Source organism: Desmodus rotundus, chromosome 9 (assembly GCF_022682495.2).
Source record: "Desmodus rotundus isolate HL8 chromosome 9, HLdesRot8A.1, whole genome shotgun sequence".
In the NCBI taxonomy this organism is placed as follows: domain Eukaryota; kingdom Metazoa; phylum Chordata; class Mammalia; order Chiroptera; family Phyllostomidae; genus Desmodus; species Desmodus rotundus.
In genome coordinates, this window is record NC_071395.1 from 13,653,832 (window position 1) to 13,674,427 (window position 20,596).

Genomic DNA, 20,596 nt, shown 5'->3' on the forward strand with positions numbered 1-20,596 from the left:
AATGATGCAAACTGAGAAAGTGCTCCTCAGTTTCCATGGTCATACCTACATAAAAACGGATGAGGAACATAAAGAAAAATGGAGACTATTTAACCGCAGAGCCATTTCAGCGATAAATGAAAGGCAGTCCAGTTGAATGAGATAAAAAAATATTAACACTGATGATGACAATAATTTTAGTAATAGGTAATGGGAGTGATGAGCACCGGCTTTGCCTCAGACACCACTTCAGGGACACGACGTAGGTTGTGTACAATATGTATAATTCTCACCTGAAAACTTTACGCATGCCCACACACAACCCTGTGAGGTGGGCTCCACTGTTGTCCACGTGTCACGGATTGGAAACCAGTCTCCACGGATGAGCCAGGATTTGGTCTCAAGCATGTCTCAAAATAACATGCTCTCTCTACTTTTCTGTTGTCCTAATCTGATGATATCTGTATACATTGCATTCTCTTATTTTATAATACATCAATGCAACTTTAACAGGTATGACAAAGTGGCTCATGTTAGAGCCTTTTGCTAATTTTAAGCAATTGAGCCCCTAATAGACATTCACGCAGCTACATAAAAGAATAAAATCAGTTTCAGAAGCCAATGCCCCTACCCCTGGGCTTGATGCCTCCCTTCACTCTCGCAGCCTGGTCCTGAGAGAGGTCACTTGAATTGACTTCTGCAGACTGCCTGTGATATAGTCAGCAGTAAAATGCACAAGTAAACTCTAAAAGCAGTTCAGACACTCTGTGTTGCAAGTATAAATTTCTGTTCTGATTTCTGTGCTGTGTTGCTAAAGTAGGCAGTCAAAACCAATTTTATTTTTCCCCACGTCTATTGCGATGCTGCCTGCTTTAGCCAAACAAACTGCTTTCCACAAGCCTCTTGCTGGTATCTGCACCTAAGCAATCAAGTCTCCTGTGACAGTGATTAAAGCCAGCATTTCGGTTCCAGATAAGCATCCATCCCTCAGATACTAGGAATGGCATGTCCAGATCAAAGGTTAAGTTGACTCTTCTGCCATTGACGAGCTTAGAGAATTGTGGAGAAAGAACCTCCGCAACTAGACAAGCAAACTGAACAAGAAGCAAGGAAAAAAAATCTCTGTAGAGGACCTTCTGCTAATGCAAGGAAGTGCTTGGGTTGTAATGCAAACGTCGTTACATTCACTGATTACCCAGAATGACCCGGCGGGGAGGTCACCACCACTTCCGTGAACAGATATTAAAGAACAGATACACGTGGGTGACACCATTGTTGACGAGCTGGGACTTGCACCAAAGTCTGGGGGGAAAGTCTGGTGTTCCGTTACGTGACATTCCTTCCCGAGACTCAAACAAGAAAAGATTTATAGTTGGACAAAATGGCTGCTTTCAAACGTGACCGCAGAGGAAAGGCACGAGACTGGTTTTACTTTACAAAGGATAGCGGGAACCACTGCCAGGCAGTGGAACTTAGGACAAAGTAAGAATCCTTTTCTAACAGGGGCTTGTTGGAAAATGGAAGAATGTATGACCCCCTGAGTTCAAGTCCCTGCTAATAAAGGTATCCAAGAAGAAGCTGAGGTGCCAAGGTCTCTTCTGGGCTCTGCGATTATTTAATTCTAAGATTCTAAGTGAAATATCTGTTCTTCAGAAATCCTTGATATCAAGAACCCTTCTCTGCCAATCTCTACGTTGCCACCCCGTCCCAGCTGTGTGACCTTGGGAACTCAGTTTGCTTATTAGGGAAAGAGGAAGAGGATCACCTTCCAGGCATGGTTATTAGAAGATCAGACACGATGGCCTTTTAAATGTGTACCCCTCGTAAGGCTCAAAGAGTGCTAGTTACCTCTTCCTACACATCTATGGGTCCGGGCCAGGGTCAGAATCGGAGAAGCCACCTGGAGGAGCTTCCTGTCATGGCCACTCAGATCGCACCAGAAGCACAGGGAAGGAAGGACTCTGGGATGCGAGGGCTCCCCTTAGACATGCACCTGGCTCGGTCATGGGTGCACATGTTGTTACAAACATGTTGTAAAGATGCTGTTACAAAAGTATTCAATCATATGCAGAATTTTAAAGAAGGGATCTGGTGTTTAAAGTAAAACCACTTGCATGACTTTTACTTGTGTGCAGGAAAAGAGCAGAGGCAGGAGATTAAAATTCCAAGCAAGGTTGATTCCATCTAAATAGACAAAAGAAATTCGTCCGGTAAAACCGCGTTGTCGGTCTATGGCCAAGGTGGGTCTCAGGGTTACTGTGGAGTTCAGACACACTCACAGGAGCCTGAGAACCAGTGTACTCAGACTCACTGCCCTGTGGCCTCTAGACCCCACCTGGGCTCCCAACAGGCGAGCGGCTCGTGGCCGGCGCGTCTCTATCATGCTGAGTGCACTCGTGGAGGAAACTGTGTCCTAGCTTAAGGAGCCTTTTCCTAGTTTCCTCCTAACTCGCAAGTGAAGAGTGTGTCTTTGGGAGTGAGTTTAAAATGCGTGGGTTTTCTCTGTTGTTCTTTTATTTTTACAAACAAAACTGAAGTGGGCATGTGCACGCATGCACATTTATGAAGGTCAAACTAACAAAACTGTAAGAAATAAAAACGTAAAGACACCATAATTTGCAGCTGAACTTCTGTAAGCACAAATATTTGACAATAGAAAATCCAAGTATTCGTAGTTTGTGAGAAAAAAAATAGTCTTAAAATCATACAGATGAATACTCACACATACAACACCACAAATATAGTATGTACATATATGCAGGAACATGTACACCTATAAATGTTACATAAGACAGGGAAAAGTTAAAAATGAACAGTAGAAGTCGAATGTCTATTTCTTATTAGCCTTTCCCATATATCTATATAGTGGAAACATACCAATCTGAGAATTCTATTGCTTTAAAAATGTCTGGCCTCTAAAAAGAATAGAAGTCAGATACAATCAGTGAAAAACAAACCAAAACAAACAACCAGAAACATCCTTCTTATCCCTGGCTGAATGTTCTTCAACTCAGTGCCTCAGAGGCTATCCAGGCAGCAGAGAGAAGGTAAATTATGTCGGAAGTAAAAAAAAACACGAAGCACCAGAAATCAAAGGCGATGTAAGTCTATAATGTGTCTGGTTCACAGGGAGAGAAATCCCAAAATGTGGCAAAGCACAAAAGGGAAAAAATAATAACTTAGCCATTTCAAAATTGATTTTCAGAAGTTGTTTTTTCCTAGAAAACTCAATTCGATGTTGTTAAACTTGCTTTTCTTATATACAATCAAACTCAAGTGAATAGGAGTTAGGAGTATTGAATCAAAGGTAGAAATTTGCCTTGGTGGCCTCTAAATCTGAAATTATCCTATTCCTATTTTCTCCCAGGAGCTGTACCCTACACTCCAGCCTTCTGTTCCCCTCCTCCCTCAAAGGCAGTGCGTGGGCTCACTAATTTTCATTTCACTAAGGATCCTGGTCCCCTGATTGCTGTTTCAAAGGCAGTGTCTAATGTTGTGTGGCATGCTGCTCTTAATGACAGTTAGGATAAAATCAAAACTGCAGCCTGTAACTCAGCAAAAGGAGGAAAAAAGCGTCAACTTGTCTTATCTAGAAAACACGTGGCCTACTAGTAGTTCTAAGTTAGCTCCGGGCTGGACATCTCCCATCCCGAATCCAGCGGCCCTCGGGATCTGACCACCCGCTAGGTTGGTAGTAGGTTATTTTCTAGGGTATCCATGATGTTGAAAGCTAGACTTTTTAGCTGGCCCTTACAACCTTCAAAACGAAAATAAACACAATACAACTTGATTGGAAATAATACCTGCAAACTATAAAGATTTTTAAATGTCTTGTAAATAAAATACAACAACAAAAAGAAATAGCAGATGTTTAAGAAACAGCCTCAAGGAAGCCGGAGAGAAGACGGTGGCTTCATTGGAACCCACCCACACTTATTTTTCTGCATGCAAATAAATTACTCTATGTTATCTTGTACTATCTATTAAGTCAAAATACAAAACTGTACAAGGCAAGAAAAATCAGAAAAGGGGAGAGCCAGCAGCACAAATTCCAGCATAAGTCACTGCATTTTTACTAAAAAAAATTATTGGTGACAAATGGGTCCTTGGCAGCTGGGTCAGACATAGCAAATACACCTAAGACACTGTCTTTTCCTTGAGAGTGGTCTCTAGGTTCAACAAAAGACTAGCATTTCAAGTTTACAAGTAGGGTTCTCTACCGTTTTCACATTCATTGCTTCTACACAAATATCACAAGGCGGTGTTCTCCATGCACACAGCTACAAAAGTTACTGTACAGTTAGAAAACAACATTGTTGTTTCAAATTTAGTACAAAGCTAAAAAGAAATACTTTCACACTCTTCATAGTATTAAAACACTATGGAACTTCCCGAAGATTATTTCATGTTCTATATCAAAACAAACTGTACACATACTCAAAAGCAGCTCTTATCTATTGCCTGCTTCACTACGAGTCTATTTTAACTTCTGTTTTATATGTAGGAGTATAGCAGCAAAATAAGATTTAAAAACAAAATAACCATTTCACCTTCTAGTATTAAAAAAAACTGCTGTGTTGCCTCTAACCAATATATTTCAATCCTAGAAATGCACTTGATTTAAAAAGTAACATTCTAATAAGTAACAAAAATTACTTAATAACATGCTCATTATTTCTATCACTTTCTTACTTTCAAAACATGCCATCACTTTAATGATAATGCAATATTATTTTCCTACAAGGGCTGATAACCTTTGACAATCTAAAACGTGAACTTGAACGTGAACTTAAATAATTGCTGTTTCAATGTAACTTCTTGCAGCGGAGAATTGTAAGCCATTTGAGAATTGACATCTAAACATGTGTAAGGATTGTGACTCCCAGAGCCAACCAGCCTCAGTACACATCATGGGCTATTCACTTGAACAGCATAATGCTGACCGACACCCACCTCAGGCTCAGGGCTAGCAGTTGCTCCTTCGACCTCAGCAGTTCCCCCACTTTAAAGCTGGCATAGCCCAGGAAGCTTCGCTGAAAAGGAGAAAAAGAACAGTTTTCATTAACTTCAGAGGTTCCTAATATTCTTGCTGTCACACCAACCACACAAAATTAGTCTACAGGAGAATAAAATGTTAAATCTCTTAGCCTGACAAACATTTCACAGACTGAACTACAGTCATCACCAGTACATCCACCTCAACGGGGTCAGTTCCAGGGGGACAAATGCAGCCTTTTTCAGGAAAAACAAAGACATGTATCCCGGAAAATAACAAATGTGTACTATGGCAGCCAGAACTTTTCCACGAGCTAATTTTCTCCCCACGTGAAAGCTGGCGTAAAAGAAAAATGATAGACTTCAATAGTTACCAACACAGTCCCGTTCTTACTAGATGCCTGGAGTGCCTGGCAGCCACAACGCTGTACTCCAGATACGAGCAAATCTGTTAGTTGGAGCTATTTTTATGCGGGCCTCTGGACAAGTTATAAATAGAAATGCTGTATTTTCTCCCCCATCACAGCAATGCTTAAAAGCATTTGTTTCCTCTGTTGTTTCCATCCTAGCATGGGACAGTTTCATTCCGACCCACAAAAAGGAGTGGTACTTGTTCAGCTACATTTTCTAAAATTGCTTTTTTAACCTATCATGCCGAGTGCTGACTATGGATGAATATCTCCTTTCTCCACTCTTTGACTCAGAAAGTAAAGAATAAGACTCTAAATGGGTTTTTCTTCTCCAAGATAAACATCTTTCATCTCTTTTTAACATTCCTGGCTCCTTCTGATTTAAAAGTCCCAGGATTAGGGTAAACCACGAATAGGATTTTTCATTCTCCACTCAAGGTCAAGAAGTAAACACAAAACTATCAAACCCATATTACTGCCTGTGCCACTACTGCCTAACACATTGTAATACGCTACAAGGGTCAACGCTGCGTGTTCCAGAACATTCTCTCTTCATAGGTCTGTTGTGGGCTGCATTAGAATGAGAGACTGGGGGCCAAATGGGTCTTTTCAGAGGAAAGTGGGCAATTATTCCACACACAAAAGACTGCATCTACACTGAGTAATTGTTGAAAACAGGAAAGAAAAGCTTCTGGGCAGAATTTTCCTCTCTCTCTTCAAAGTTCTAACACAGAAGACCCGCTCCAAAAGGTTCAAGGCCAACATTCGAAATAAAGTCAGTTTTAAAGTTAGAGATGCTTGTGTGTTGGTAATCATCAACGCAGCTAATTAACTTGGATTCGAAGAGCTGCTTTGGACACGGAGTCGCCGATGCTGGAACACTGAGTGACTGTTAAGTGGAGGAGGCCAGGTGAAAACGGAGGGTCTGTGGAGACCGGCTCCGATGCCACGTCAACGAGCCACAGACGCCCGTGAACCGAGGCAGAGGAGGCCGCCCGGGAGCTGTGTGGACCAACCACGCAGAAGTGGAGGGTGGCTTTTCAGTGAGGGGCGGAGAGAGCCTAGGAGGGATCCAGCTGAACAAAAGCATTTCTGCAACTTCGTCAGAAATGCCGATGAGAACATCCTTACAGAAAAGGGCAGAGGGACTCTGCTCTTCTGCATTCCCTGTCCTGTTGGGGTTTCCTCTGCCGTCACTAACTGCCACCACCACACACACACATATGCACGCAATTGCTTACTTTGGACCTGTCCCCCAAGTAGCTGCGATTCGAGGCTCCACGAGGAGCTATATTTTGTTCTCTGGCGATCTGCCACTGCCTCGCGCACAGGGGACACGTGATAAATATTTACTGACAATGAATGAATGAATGAATGGCATAGGCGTGAGCTTCAAGTTACTCTATTAGATACAGGAGCACTATTTACCAACTACCACGATTCACTGAAATGTGGAAAACGAAGACAATTTCAGTGTGTGGACTGTGTACTCTTGTGGTAACTTTCATGGAACCTTTGGTATTTTAAAGAAGTCTCATTTCTCTTTCACTGATATCAGCGTTTTAAACGTAAATGCCCACTGCACACTTCTCATCCTCACTAAAAAAAACTCTTCACTGATCATCAATTTCATAACGCCTCAGCATTTGCCTTCTGAGATTTTGATGGCATAGATGATTTTAGAATTAATTAAAAAAAAAACAAACTACACATTGCGTGAATGTTACTGTGGCCTGTTCAGCAAGTAAAAGAGCAAGAACCAATGTCCCAGTCTGGAATGTAGCAGGAAGAGACAGGTGGAGTGGCTATTTTCAGACACGGGCAACAGACACGCCATAAGGCACAGCTGCAAGTAGAGACGGTGACCATAAGCCATTGGATGTCTCTCCTGTGGCCCAGACCAGGAGCTCTGTGGAAGCAGGACCTTGCCTTGAGCGTCTTTGAGCCAGCGCAGGGCCCGGAACACAGGGGCCGCACTGGGAGTGCTTGCAGGAGCCGCGGATGCCTGTGAGCCACTCTTTCCCAGCGCAGCTGTCGGCCACACGCTCTGTCTCACGGGATAATGAGAGACCTCACAGCAACAGTACAACATGTTAAAAATCAACCTGGGGAATGGCACCATAGCATTTTACATTAGGACAATGTATCAGACTAGAGGAGCTGTTATTTAGGTATGAACATTATCAGATTTATTTAAAAAATAACTCCACTGAGACTACCTGTTGCATAAAATGCATGAATGAAATCCCAAAGTTTCCATTGCAACACCAACAATGCTGTTGCCTGTACATTTATTTTCTGGAAGGTTTTTATGTATTTGCTTTACTTCAGAATAATTAAAACTAGGACCCTCTGCAACCCGTGAAATTAGAAAACACGTCATTAATTCACATGAATATTCACTGGACTCCTGGTAAAAGAATGAATTAGAGGGAAATAGTCTTCTCTATTTTTGAAATCTGAATTCCCATGAGGAAAAACAGCAGACAAGAATGTAAAATAAATAACTTTGTTCAGCCTAATGTAACAGAACTTAATACAAAGCTATTTCATCTTTGTTGTCACTATAATCGTAATCATAAAATTATTTTAATTTTTTTTATATTTCAAATAGTTCTCAAGGATCAATGTTTTCCATCTCTCCTTCCGTGTTGTTTTTAAAATTCTCACCTTGGAGGTTTTAAACTGGGGGTTCCAATATCAAGGGAAAACAAAAAAGGGGGAAAAAAAATGTAAAGCCTAGAAGCTGCAGCTCAGAGGTCTACAGTGTGGTCCTAAATCCCTCATTCTGTTGAACATGGAGATCCAGGCAAACACATCCCTTCCCCCAGGGCCCAGGCTGGCTAATCACCAGCAGCATCGCCCAGCCTTCTCTGTCTTCTCTCTCACAAACCTGGGGTCTTGCTTGGACAAGCTACTCCCCACTCTGGGCCCACGTTTCCATGTGAGAACGTTGCATATGATCACTATATATCTTTCTCATAGTTTTGTTATTAGCGGCAAAGCTACCCAGGAAAGGCACTTAGTACACTGCAGAGGAAATGGGAGGCATTGCATGGATATTAGCTTGCACAGTGATCGAGGTAATCCACCCCAAAGTCAGGTGACCTAGAAGTCTGTTAAGGCTACCTTACGTACTCTTTTAAAAAGTCAGAGTATTTAAAAATATGTTTTTCTCCTATGTTCTATGAGAAATTCCTGCAATAAAATATATATGTTTAAAAAGAAAAATTAGATCCAGAAAAGTACATAAATTTAAAAAGTGAAAAAAGTAAGATACAAAGGCAGTCTGGTCCTACAGTTACTGTTGTTGAGCACAGGTTACATGTGATTCTTTACAGTTTAAATTTTTATCAGACCATGTGGAATGTGCATTGGGGCCCAAGATATATTCACCTGGAACCCGAGAACGGTAAAGTTGGTTAAGTCTGTAGATGAAGAAACTGGGCCCAAAGGAGTTAACTGGCTTACACTTGGTCACAGAACTAGTAATATGCAGAGGCCAAGTCCAAGTCCAGGTTTCTGGTTTTTCGGGGTAGCAGTCTTTCATCTCCATCACAGTGTGCCTCGTTGTGGAGATCCCCGTTCCTTCCGACAGGCCCTCTGTCTGCACCGCACACGGCTCCGACCTTTCTAGCCCACGCCTGACAGTGCCGCACAGTTATCCTTCTGGTCCACTCACCCAAAGCAGATGATCATTAATGGCCTGATACACGATTTCAGCCACTCACCTGGCTGCAGAGTGTGATATCAAGTAGGGTGGAAAAAGGGAAGGCACCTGTCTCAATCCCTGGCTGCTCTCTGCAGGGAGGGTGCAAATAAACAGTTGCTCTCACCAGCCCTTGCGGGGACTCTGAGCAAGTCACAGATCTCCCAGCCTCTCACCGGGCTTGCCCACCTCCCTGGAGCCGTCCCTCAATGGTCCGTCCCCTGGTCAAGCAGTGCTGCATAGGGGGCCAGAGGAAGCTCAGTCCCCTCCACGTGGCCACCCGCTGGCTGGACCTCAATCGTGTCTGTGCATCTCCCAAAGCCCTTACTCAAAGTACAGGCTTCCTTTACACTCAAATGTGCAGGGAGCTCCCAAGATTTTCCAAGTAAAGAAGCTGCACGTCCAGAGCTGCACTGCCCAGAGTGTAGCCGCTAGCTTAGCCCTAGGGTGTGCCCTACCTTTCAGTGAGATGAGTTCCAGGTATAAAATACACCCCAAGTTTCTAACACATGGCAGGAAGACAAAGAACTGTGACTAATCCTTTATTAATAAGTAATTTCATTGATTACATTTTGAAATGATTATATTTTGCACGTAGTCTTGGGTTAAATAAAATGTTAAAATTAATCTCACCTGTTTCTTTGTACTTTTTTAAAAGCCTGAGATACTAGGAAGTTTAAGATTACATTTGTGGTACATACTATATTTCTACTGAATAGGCTGGTTTAGAGGTTAAATGGATATAGTGATGATGCTTTGACCTATTCTTATAAAACTATACACAGGAACTGCGGTGTGAGTTTCCCAAGGTCTCTGAGGAGCTGAGGTGCTCTCCGGAGGCTGATACACAACACCTCCCCTCACGTAACCTGCAGGACAGTCCTTTCTCAGAGCCCAGGTACTTTTTTCCCACTGCCTACTGAACAGTTAAGGTCACATGGTTTCCTACGCCATAGAAAGAGAAAGTGGGTACACAAACCACTCACCCCACATGTGTGCTCACAGGAGAGCCAGCGTTTCAATTACCGGCCACTCAGAGGACTCCAATAGGCAGCGTTAGCCTGGGGAGCATTAGAAGCGGCAGAAAGGGATGCCCCCCACCCCATCCATGGGCAGCAGAGAGGATACTCTCCCCTCCCCACGGCAGGGGTAATGAGAGGAGGAGAGGGCTGGACACGTGAGAGGGTCAGATTGGGCTCTCCTCCCACTGTGAGTCCCAGCCTGTATGTAGTGGGGAACAGCGGCGAGAGCGGATGAAAGAACATAATTTTAAGTCGAGGAAGAGATTCAACTTTTAAAGCGAGTAAGATGTATTCCAAGAATCTGAATGAGAAAAGAAAAATACCAGGTAATGGGGAGATTCACACAATGAAGTCAAGATACCATTAGAGCTTCAAGCAAAAAGGATTGAATGCAGAACCGTTGGGAGTGGGCGTGAGCAGTTAGAGAAGAAAATCCAACCATCCCCTCTTGAACCTTAAAAAATAATTCCTTATAAAATAAATATTAATGTATTAATGGTTACAAATTCCACAAGGTATTACATTGTTCGAAGGGCTTATAAAGGGTGTGATGACTTAGTTTGAAGGAAGGTGATCTCTGGCAAAAGGTGTCCAACCTCAGCCCAGAGCAGGGAGGGGGGCATGAGGCCTGGGCAGTGAAGGCCTGAGGCTTTGGAGAAACTAAACGAAGGCCATGTAGTCTGGGCCCAGAGCCTGGCAGTGAAAGTGAGAGCAGCCCAAGAAGTGAAAGAGAAGGCAGAAGATGGAGCACAGAGATTCTCATGAATCCAAGGGATTCCACCTGCCCCAAGAAGAAACCAGAAGCTTGTGTTAGGCCTGACAGAGCGCCAAGTACCCTTCCCTTCTGTTCTTCCAGACGCACAGATGCCTGACACTCTTCTCAGGCAATTCAACCTTGGTGCATAGTTTTGAAAGACTGCCTTGGCAGGTTCAGATAGCAGCTGTTGCCAAAGAAGGAAATGAATGGTACCTGGGTCAGGGCTCCCACTCTGGCCTGGGGAGGGTTGTCAATTACCTGTAGGATTTCAGGGAATTTCAATAGGTCTGCAGCTGGGTCCCCCCAGGGCTTCCTGGACCCAAAGTTTCTGGACTCTCTCCTCCTCTCCCAATGCACAGAGCCCTCTCAGCCTATTAGGCCATCTTTTCAGGAGCTACCACTGCCCACTCTGGCCTTGAGGAAGCCAAGATCACCTGCTCCTATCTCGCTCTCCCAACTTCTAAAAGCTGGAGGTGCGGTGATTCACCTGCAGCAGAAATCACAGCAGGCATTTCCAGCGCTGGACTGCACTACTGTTTAGACATGTTTTGGCAGGAGGAAACAGCGAACCTCACAGTCCTGTGGCTGGTTCGTGCTCTGCCTTCTTCCTGAAGAGGCAGCGCTCACACCTACCATTTTCCTAGCCTCCTGTCGGTCCAGGAATGTTAGCTAGGAATCACATCTCCGCTACCTGCGGGGAGACGTCGAGACCTGTCTCTAGCCAGCTGAAGTAAATATGGATTCATCAGAGGACGATTTCCAGGAGATAAGAAATGAATTCCGTGCAATCCAGCAAGTTTGTGACAGAGCTTCCTTGCCTAGTCACACCCTGTTCATTGAACTCTATTTCATTCATCAGCTGCCAGGCAGGAGGCCAGGGAAAACTTAGACTGGACTGTGCCCCTTCTGGGAACAAAAGAAACACTTACCCCAATCTGTGGCAGGGGATCCTTATGGTCAGGCTGGACACTGGTTCGAACCTACAAAGAAAAAGAAACATGTGCCATAAGACTCTGGAGTAGAAACCAGCGCAGGCGCTGCACAGGGGCTGGCTTTTATGTTGCTTCATCTGACGTCAATTCTGACTCTGTGGTTAATCATTCCATAGTTTCTGTGTACAGTTCCCGCTGCAGCACAGGGAAGCTGTCCTTTTATAGTTCGCAGATGTCCTGATTGTCCGCAGTACATAGAGCTGCCTGGACCCTCACTCGCCCCATCACCACTTGCCAATGACAGACACCCGGCTTTTAGGTGAATCAGCTTTAGTTTCCTGAAAAAGCAATCCTCATTCAATATTCAAGGGAAAGGATAGAACGGGTGGGGAAGACATTATTCCATGCACGCTCAGTAAGTATGTATCCTCTAAAGAAGCACACAAACCTTATAGGTTATCCTTCTCACTTCAGAATTCTAGGCCGAATTGTCAGATACCATTATCTGGATCCACTTGAAAATGAATTCTCAGTTGGGGGAGAGGGAAAGAGTGTAAAATAATCAGTCATCTGGGTAGGCTTTTCACCAGTTTGAAAAGCATTCCAAGTGACATCGCAACACCTTCGATAATAAGTAGACATCAATCTTCCACTGAGCAGTAAGCCTTACTCCTGGCTGTGCGCTAGAATTACTGGGGACCTTTTCAAACTTTTAGTGATCTTTCCTGCCCCAGATATGGATTTTAATGTTCAGCTGCCAAGTCTATGGTTCTCTATATCAACGAAAAAGCATTCAGCCTAAGGAAAAGTCTTACGAGAGTTTATCTGAGCCAAATTGAAAATTGTCGGGACGTAAACTCTCAACAGATTGAGCAAATGCTTCAGAGAATGGCAGTTTTGCAGCTTACTTTGCACACAGAGAAGGTATGTGGGGAACAAGATCACGGGCTTGTGTCCTGCTCTGTTGCCCATGGTTGTACCTTTGATGGGTCCAAAAAAAAAATTGCTCTGACGTTTCAAAGATGCGCTATCTTAGATCCTCAAAAAAAGCAGACAATTTCAAAGGTAAGGACTGACCCGTGTCAGGGAAGTAAAGGCCCAGGAAATCATCACCCACTGTGACCCGTGTCTAGTTAGCAGGTTTACGTTCAGGCTACCCTGTGTGGTTGCTGTCGGTCTCTGGGTTTGAAAGGCCACCTTACGAGCCTTACAGGTTCAGTATGTGGCCTCTTTACATCTATTTAAGACAAAAATGTTTCACGTGAAGACATCATAATTGTCTTCCTCATTTAAGAAGGAGCTAGTAAAGGCAAGACAAAACATAAAGCCTAAATCTAGTATATCCTGGTTGAAGTTAAGGATGAGATAAACAAGCTAAACAAATACAGATCAATATATAAGCACATTCTGTTTACCTGGAGAGCAGAGGGCTAGGGTTGGGGCAGGGTGGGGGGCGCGGTGCTGATTGGACAGAGGGACCCAGAACCACTGGACCAACACTGTAGAAGTCATCCGAACAAAACCCCTTTGGAGGGGCAGCACTGCCGATCACATTTTTCTCCAAAGCCTTTCGACCCTGACACTGCTGACCCTTCCAGGTCAATTCTTCCAGGCTGAAGGGATGTGTACGATCACCTTCGTGATGTCAAAACACAGCCTGCTCAGCCTGAACAGGGTTTCCGTTGCTTGAAAAAGCCCCCAGGCCATGGTAAAACAGTCCATTTCCACTTCCAGCTTCACACTCTTTACAACAGACCAGTCGTATGACACCCAACTGTTCACCAGGGCACAGAATGAATGACAACAGAAACGTGACGGAGCAAACAGCGCAGTCTGCAGAACAACACGTGGACTCAGGACTTCGTGACATAGCGCTCACTGGCCGAGAGCATGTGCAGTTGGGTAGCTGCATTGATGCTCCTTAGTCCAGAGTGTTCACCTTGACCATTCAGCCTCATCACACGGAAACCACTAGCTGGTCTCGAAGGATGAGGAAACTATACATTAACAGTGAGCTGTAATGGACCATAGAGCATGTGTGTATATGGTGTGTGTGTCTTTCCCTCTCTCTCTCCATATGCATAGGTATATAATATAGAGATATATCTTATATATGGACTATATACGTACACATACTATATACTTGCATATTAGAAAGGGCTATATAGACAGCAAATAAATATTCACACACTTGCAACACATAAACACTTGTATATATGTGTATTTACATACCACTCTAAGACAATATTTAATGCCCAAAAAACATGGGCATTAACCGAAGGGATATGCTTGAATTTAGAAATAAAGTCAAAGAAGTCAGAAGCTAGTGCAGGTCAGCACATGCGGGACGGCATAGACAAATATAACCTGTGTGACATAATGTTGGACAAAGTTAGAATTAATGCTGATGATTTCTGCAGCATGGCCATTGAACTCCTAAATTTATATTGACTTTAACAGCAGACCACTTATTCCTTATAAATATGAGTAAACTACAGAGAAAAAAAAGATTCTTAACCTGAAGGTGTATACAATGAAAAAAATATAAAGATATTCACAGGCAAGACTGCCATATGCAATGCGTGTGAGTGTGTGTGTGAAGAAGAGAGGGAGAGAGAAAACGTGTGTTACTTTACTTAACAGAAGTATTTTTGAAAAGTGCGTGCCTGTCACATTTGCCTCAATCAAGGCCTGTTTAAATCACTGACTTCGAGCTTCTCCTGGTTTGGAGAAACTGAAAGACTAACCATTTACAAACCAGTTTTAAATTGTGTCAGGTTTGATTTTCACATGAAACATTTGTTTATATCAGTATGTATGTACAGCTGTAAAATATTTACATGTAAGGTCAGTACTACTGATACCATGACACACGGCTTACACATCCATGATGCATTTCTTGTGTAACAGACCTCCCTCAGTACAGTGAACACAGACTAGGTGGCAGGCATGGGGTTGCCATTGAATAAGGGCCCATTGCTTCCGTGTGGGACTTCAGAGTCTGGTGGTGAGAAAGAGGTTTGAATAATCCAGTACGATGTAATAAATGCTGTAACGGAAAGGTGAGCATTTTCCTGTGAGCCTCCAGGGTGAGTAGTAACCAATTCAGCCTGTGTGTGGGTTCTGAAGGATGAATAGGAGTTTCAGGCAATGAAGGTGTGACAGAGCAGAGTGTTATATACAAGGCATGCATCACAGAGTTACAAAAGCCCATTTATGTTTGAGAGCGAATACCCTGATGATGCTATAACATGAGGACCTTCCTGGAAGGGGCGAGAGGTAAATATGTTTGAGGAGACAGGTGGGGGTCACGTGCTGTACAGGACCATCTACCATGGAGCTTTATGCACTCTACAGGCAATGAGAAATCATGGAAGGCATTTGGGCAGAGGAGTGCCATGCCCAGGACCCCTGAGTCATCCCAACTCCGTTCAGAGTCACGGAGGAGAATTATTTTACCTCTTTACCCCGGTCACCTTGATGTCAGTTACCCCTAACATGGGGTTAGTAATAGATCGCATCAGTTATTGTGTTACATCTTCTCAGGACTCAGAGCAACACCTGACACAGAGGGAGAGAGGAAGGAAGTGAGAGAGAAAGGGAAGAGGGAAGAGAGGAAATAAGGAAGGAAGGGAGGAAAATAAAGAAGGAGAAGGGAAGAGAAGACAGAGGAGAGAAGTGAGGAAGGCTGAGAGACAGGGAAGTAGGGAGAGAGGAGAAATAGTTCACCGAAAAAAGAGTTAAAGACCTGGACAGATGTAGAAGAGACTCTTAATGAGGAAGGGACAAGGCAATGGTTGTCACTAACTTGCAGAATATTTCAGCTCATGGGTAACATCAAGCCTCCTGAGATTTACTGGCCTTCCTTAGGAATTCATTTTCCCTTTTTTGGTCTCATTACCAGTTCTTATCCCTGTTTTTCTTCACTATACCCCACCCTGTCCCTTCCCAGAACATAAGAATGTCTGGCTGAGTACACATTTAAAATTGTATAACTTCCTTTTGTCTGGACTTCTATGATATCAAATAAAGCAGAACAGATCAATTAAAAGGAGTGATCATGCAGAAGATTATGTATTCCATCTTGAATATTTCTTCAGGTTCATGTAAAACACATTCATTTCCTGCTCTCAGCTTCTTAAGTTCAAAATCCTACATACTAAATTTACCTTGGAAAAAGAAAAATCAACAGGTAACCAGGTAACACAAAGTGAGTTATACTTACTGTTTCACCAAAACTCCACAGACAAGCTCATGAACTTGAACTGTCCCCAAGCAGGAGGCTGCTCGGGCTACCACAACAGTGGCGGAATCGAGCAGTCCAATGCTCATGTCCATGGAGGAAAGCTCCCTAAACAAGCCCACCTTGGTACAAATAGCGTGGGCATGACGCCCCTGGGGGTGGGAGGAGGGGGAGGATTGCGGTGGTGTTCACAGGTGAGTACCTAAGGATGAGGAAGGGGTGTTGCCTCAAATGCTAGGACACCACCAGGTTCCCAGATCCAGAGAAGGGGTGGCCATGTGGCCATGACTCTGTGTGGCAGTGTCTGTGCCCAGGTCTCAGGCAAATCCATCTCCTCATTGCTCAGCAAGGAAGGAGCAACTTTCCCCCAGACACTCAGCAAGAAGGCAGAGCAATGGAAGGGGACGCCCTCAGGACACAGAGAGAGTTCAGATGCTCTTCTCAGATTATTGTCACGTCTGGTAAGGTCTCCGATAATGAAGATGTCATAGAAGCACATCCTTTTTTTACTAATTAAATATCACTCTAATTCTCTGTGTATCTCGAGTTAGAAGACATAATAATATCACATTTACTTGGAACAAAACACAGAACTGCCTTAATATTTAAACACATTAAAAAACCTGACTAGCCCCCTTTCACACAAGGAGGAATTGTATTGTATTGTATTTCAGTCAGTATTGTATTTTCTAGGGTGCCTTGTAGTGAGAAATAGCCAAAAAAGATGTTTTTTAAAAAGTTAACCTCATCTCAGCGCTAGAAGAGGTCTTAGACATTATCATACAATGTGCGTACTCATCACCTACTGGCCTGCAGCTGGTCGGAAACTTGTTATAGAAATACAGAATCTCGAGCTCACTCCAGACCTCCTGAATCAGTCTTCATTTTAATGAGGTTCCCGGATAATCCATGTGCACATTAAAGTTTGAGAAGCTCTGACCTACAGGGGAGCTTATGAGTGAAATGGTCACATATGAGAATGGTAGACACTCATTTGCACATAAACACAACTGGGATAAAGAACGGGCTTTATTCTTCTGTTTTTTAAGGTGTTCATTAACTTCTTTCAATGTCAGGCATCTGCAAAAGCTCTAGGTAATATCTTTGATCACAGAAGGGCTTTCCTTTGTTATGCAAATTAAAGGCAGCGCTCTGGTCCTCCAGGCAGCAGTGGGCCTGGGTCAGGACTGGGCTGGAGTTTTGGAGAGACTCTGTGTTCAGGGCTGATTTTCCACCTCCCCAGCCTCTCCACTCCCCCAACTACCCAAGTCCAAGTGCATGTGTTGAAGCCCTGAATGCCAGTGCCTCAAAGTGTGACTGCATCTGGAGACACGGTGACTACGTCAAAATGAGGCCTCCAGAGTGGGACCCCACTGGTGTCCTGAGAAGACAAACAGCCAACAGTGGTGCAGACACAAAGGAATGACCGTGTGATGAGTCAACAAGAGGGGGCCCCTATGAAAGCCAAGGAGAGAGGTCTTACAAGAACTCACTCCTACCCATACCTTGATCTTGAACTTCCACACTCCAGAACTGTGAGGAAACAAATATCTATTGCTTTAACCACCCAGTTTGTGGCACTTTGTGACAGTAGCCCTAGCAAACTAAGACACTCAGTCTCTTGATGTTGTAGACTAGAGTATAGCCCACCGGGCCTTCCACTGAGAGCCCAGCTGGCCTTTGCTCCTCCACCCTGAGAGAGTCCCGGGTATTCCCGGATGCCTCCGAGCACCTCCTCTGCGCAGTGCCTGGCACGGCTTCAAAGTCTGACAAACGGCTTTATAGGCAGACCAGCTATGAGCTGGAGTCTCCTTTAGTCTCCAAGTCTGTCACTTAAGCTACACATGAAAACCACACTCTGCTGGGTCTCTGTCTTCCAGCTGTGAAGCCTTGCTACTCTGACTTCTGCTGTGGTAGGAATCTGTCAACAGCTTTCTAGTCCTTCAGTATCAACTCAGCACCGGTTCTGAGGACTGTGTCTCCTGCTCGTTTTCTATGGCCCCTCTCCCTGGTCTCCTAGGCACTGGGGACCAGTGGGCGGTTTCCCCCTGCTTTCTTGAAGCGGCTGGCCTGGCTCCTGAGCAGCTTGCAATGCTCACATTGCAGCAAGTCTCTTAGAGAAAAAAATGGACATTGACTCGTGGTCCCCGGACTCATAATTCCTCATTTCATTCAACTATCTCCTCCAAAGCCTTGCTGGTGCCCTTTCTCCGAGCAGCAACAGCCCCGTGTGCAGGCAAAGGCCTCTTCTTCTTGGAATCGGCAAAGGACCGCAGAGGAAAGCCCACAGGCTCCTGCTGGCTCTGCTCCCAGAAGTCCTCCATTCCCTGGAATTTCAGTTTCTCTCGTCGTCACTACTCCCGCTGCTTGATGATGTTTTCAAACACGACGTCTGTAGCATGTGCGGCTGGTTTCTAGCTCGTGGTCAGGGGGCTCATTGCATGTCCCACCTATCACGTTCTACTTAACGTAGACTTTCTGAATATATGAAAGTATTGGAAAGGGAAGAGATCTTCCCAATGTGCTTAACAAAAAGGTAGTATGTAACAGAGCCTAGTGAAACAGGATTAGAGCAGGGGAAAGTCCCATTATGTGTCCGTCTGTCTGTTGAGGTAAGTCTGATAAACCAGTTACAGATGCATAACTGTAGGCAGTTCTCTTGGTAAAAACAGAGTTTACCCTGAAGCCTGGACACTACCCAGAAATAATCCGGTAATTATTTAGTGTGACATGCTGTCTTGGTCTTTACCAGGTAAGCGCAATTATCTTTCACATGTCAAAACATATTATACAAAATTACGTACACAAGAACATTCCATAGACTCCCAGCCAAAAAGCGGTAACAGGAAGACAAATGGAAGCACTCTTCCAGTTTGGATACACCAGATCTTGGAGGGTTTGCGTTTCTCGAAGGCTGTGGTGTTCACACCGCAGCTCTCTTATCTCGTGGGTCCTTCTGTGCTTAATTAGTGGCTCGTTAAGATTTCTAATTGTGCTATACGAACACACCATTATACTAAGTTCTGCCAATCATACAGGAGTCACGTGGTTCTCCCGGTGAACGATGGCTGCAAACGTGGCCCCAGAGCCACATAACTCTGAGTATCCTGGCCATTACCCACATTTTATTCCATTTCCCTTTCCCACTATTACAGAGATCTATGACAGGCAAGTGAAAAGTTACCGAAACAGCAAAAATATCTTCAGTCGTCCCCTTCCACTGTCAGAGCAGCTCTGAAAGATGCAGGCGCTGCTCAAAACCAGAGAGGCTGGCGCTGAGCTCTCGTTTTCGTGGAGGTCAAAGAGGTCTCTTTGAGTGGAGGTCAAAGAGGTTCTGAGAGCTCCCCGCTCTGCCTTTCAAACTCTGGAGCTCTGCACCCCCCTCAAAGGGACACGAGGCTGAAGAAGGCGGCCCTGCTCTGACCCCACCAGCTTTCTTGCTCCGTGTCTACAAGCCAAGGCCCCTCCTGGGCGCTTACCTAAAGCAAAAAGGCCCAACCTCTAAAGAGCTGACCAGGTTAAGACTACAGACTTTGCTAAGTGTTAAGAGATGTTTGGGTGTTTTTAAAAATGAAAACAAAGAACAAAGGAGCTCTTTGCATTGCAAAAACACAAGCTAAAAATGTGTTTCATAGGCACTGAAGACATTAACTGATAGTTTACTCAACAACTCTTCATTGCAAGTCGAGTGCTCCATTCCCGCTGGCTTCCAAAGCCACACGTGAGGAAATTATCAACATGTAAAATACATACAGGGTTCAAGTCAAATGTGGTGCATGGATATTAACAGGTTTTGTCCGGTCAGACCTCTATTACTGCTTCCATCTCCCTTCCCCTCCTTCTCCACTATCCCAGAATACAAGACAATTGTGCAGTCATTCAGAAAAGTAGGAAGACAGTCGCTGAGACTGATCCCTTGGTCCCAATACGAGACCTGGATTAGGTATGTACTAGCCTAGAAGGAAATATTATAAAGTTTACAATTAATAAGTAAGGATGATGGGGTCAAAGGAAACAGCCACTATATTTCCTTGACCTGTGGGTTAATTATTCCAGTTACACATATTAATTTTTTCACTTGTTACTGAGCTGTGTTATTCCTGTTTTGTCCATTTTACAGATGAGGAAACTCAGTTTCAGAAAACTGGAGTCATTTGCCCTGGATCCCATCAAGAGCAAGCTACAGATCAAACATTACGCGGTCTGCTTCCGAAGCCTGCACCCTGTCCCTGGCAGTGTGCCTCTCCTGAGCCCAGACTGATGGTGACTTTAATTGTCTTCCCTCCGGCAGCTTAATGAGAGTTTTAAAAACCAAATATCTATTAGCCTTGGGGAATAGAAACAGACACAATCTATCACATTGCCAGACTCAAAAACCCCATCCTTGCGTAGTAACAGCCCTCAATTAAGACCACAGTCATAAGTTAATGAACAAGCTATTAGACAGAGGACAGTAATATCAACACACACACATCTATTAATCTGCTGCTCCCTGAAAGTCGTTAGTCCCAGCACTATAAGGCTAAATAATTTCTAGGTAGCTTTAAAA

At 44.1% G+C, this 20,596-nt stretch overlaps 1 protein-coding gene across 4 annotated transcripts in view; it reads right to left on the reverse strand.

Moving 5' to 3' along the window:
• Positions 1-20,596, reverse strand: part of INPP4B (inositol polyphosphate-4-phosphatase type II B) — a 271,452-nt gene that overhangs the window by 170,420 nt on the left and 80,436 nt on the right. For 2 of the 4 annotated variants that reach the window (XM_053910927.2, XM_053910926.1), the window contains exons 5-6: positions 11,802-11,852; positions 4,933-5,012 (exon numbers count right to left, since the gene is read on the reverse strand). In XM_053910927.2, the coding sequence (XP_053766902.1) occupies positions 4,933-5,012; positions 11,802-11,852 (131 nt within the window). Of the gene's footprint in view, positions 1-4,932; positions 5,013-5,348; positions 5,417-11,801; positions 11,853-20,596 lie in introns of those variants that run through there. The other 2 variants (XM_045202458.2, XM_053910928.1) reach the window with 2 other exon arrangements.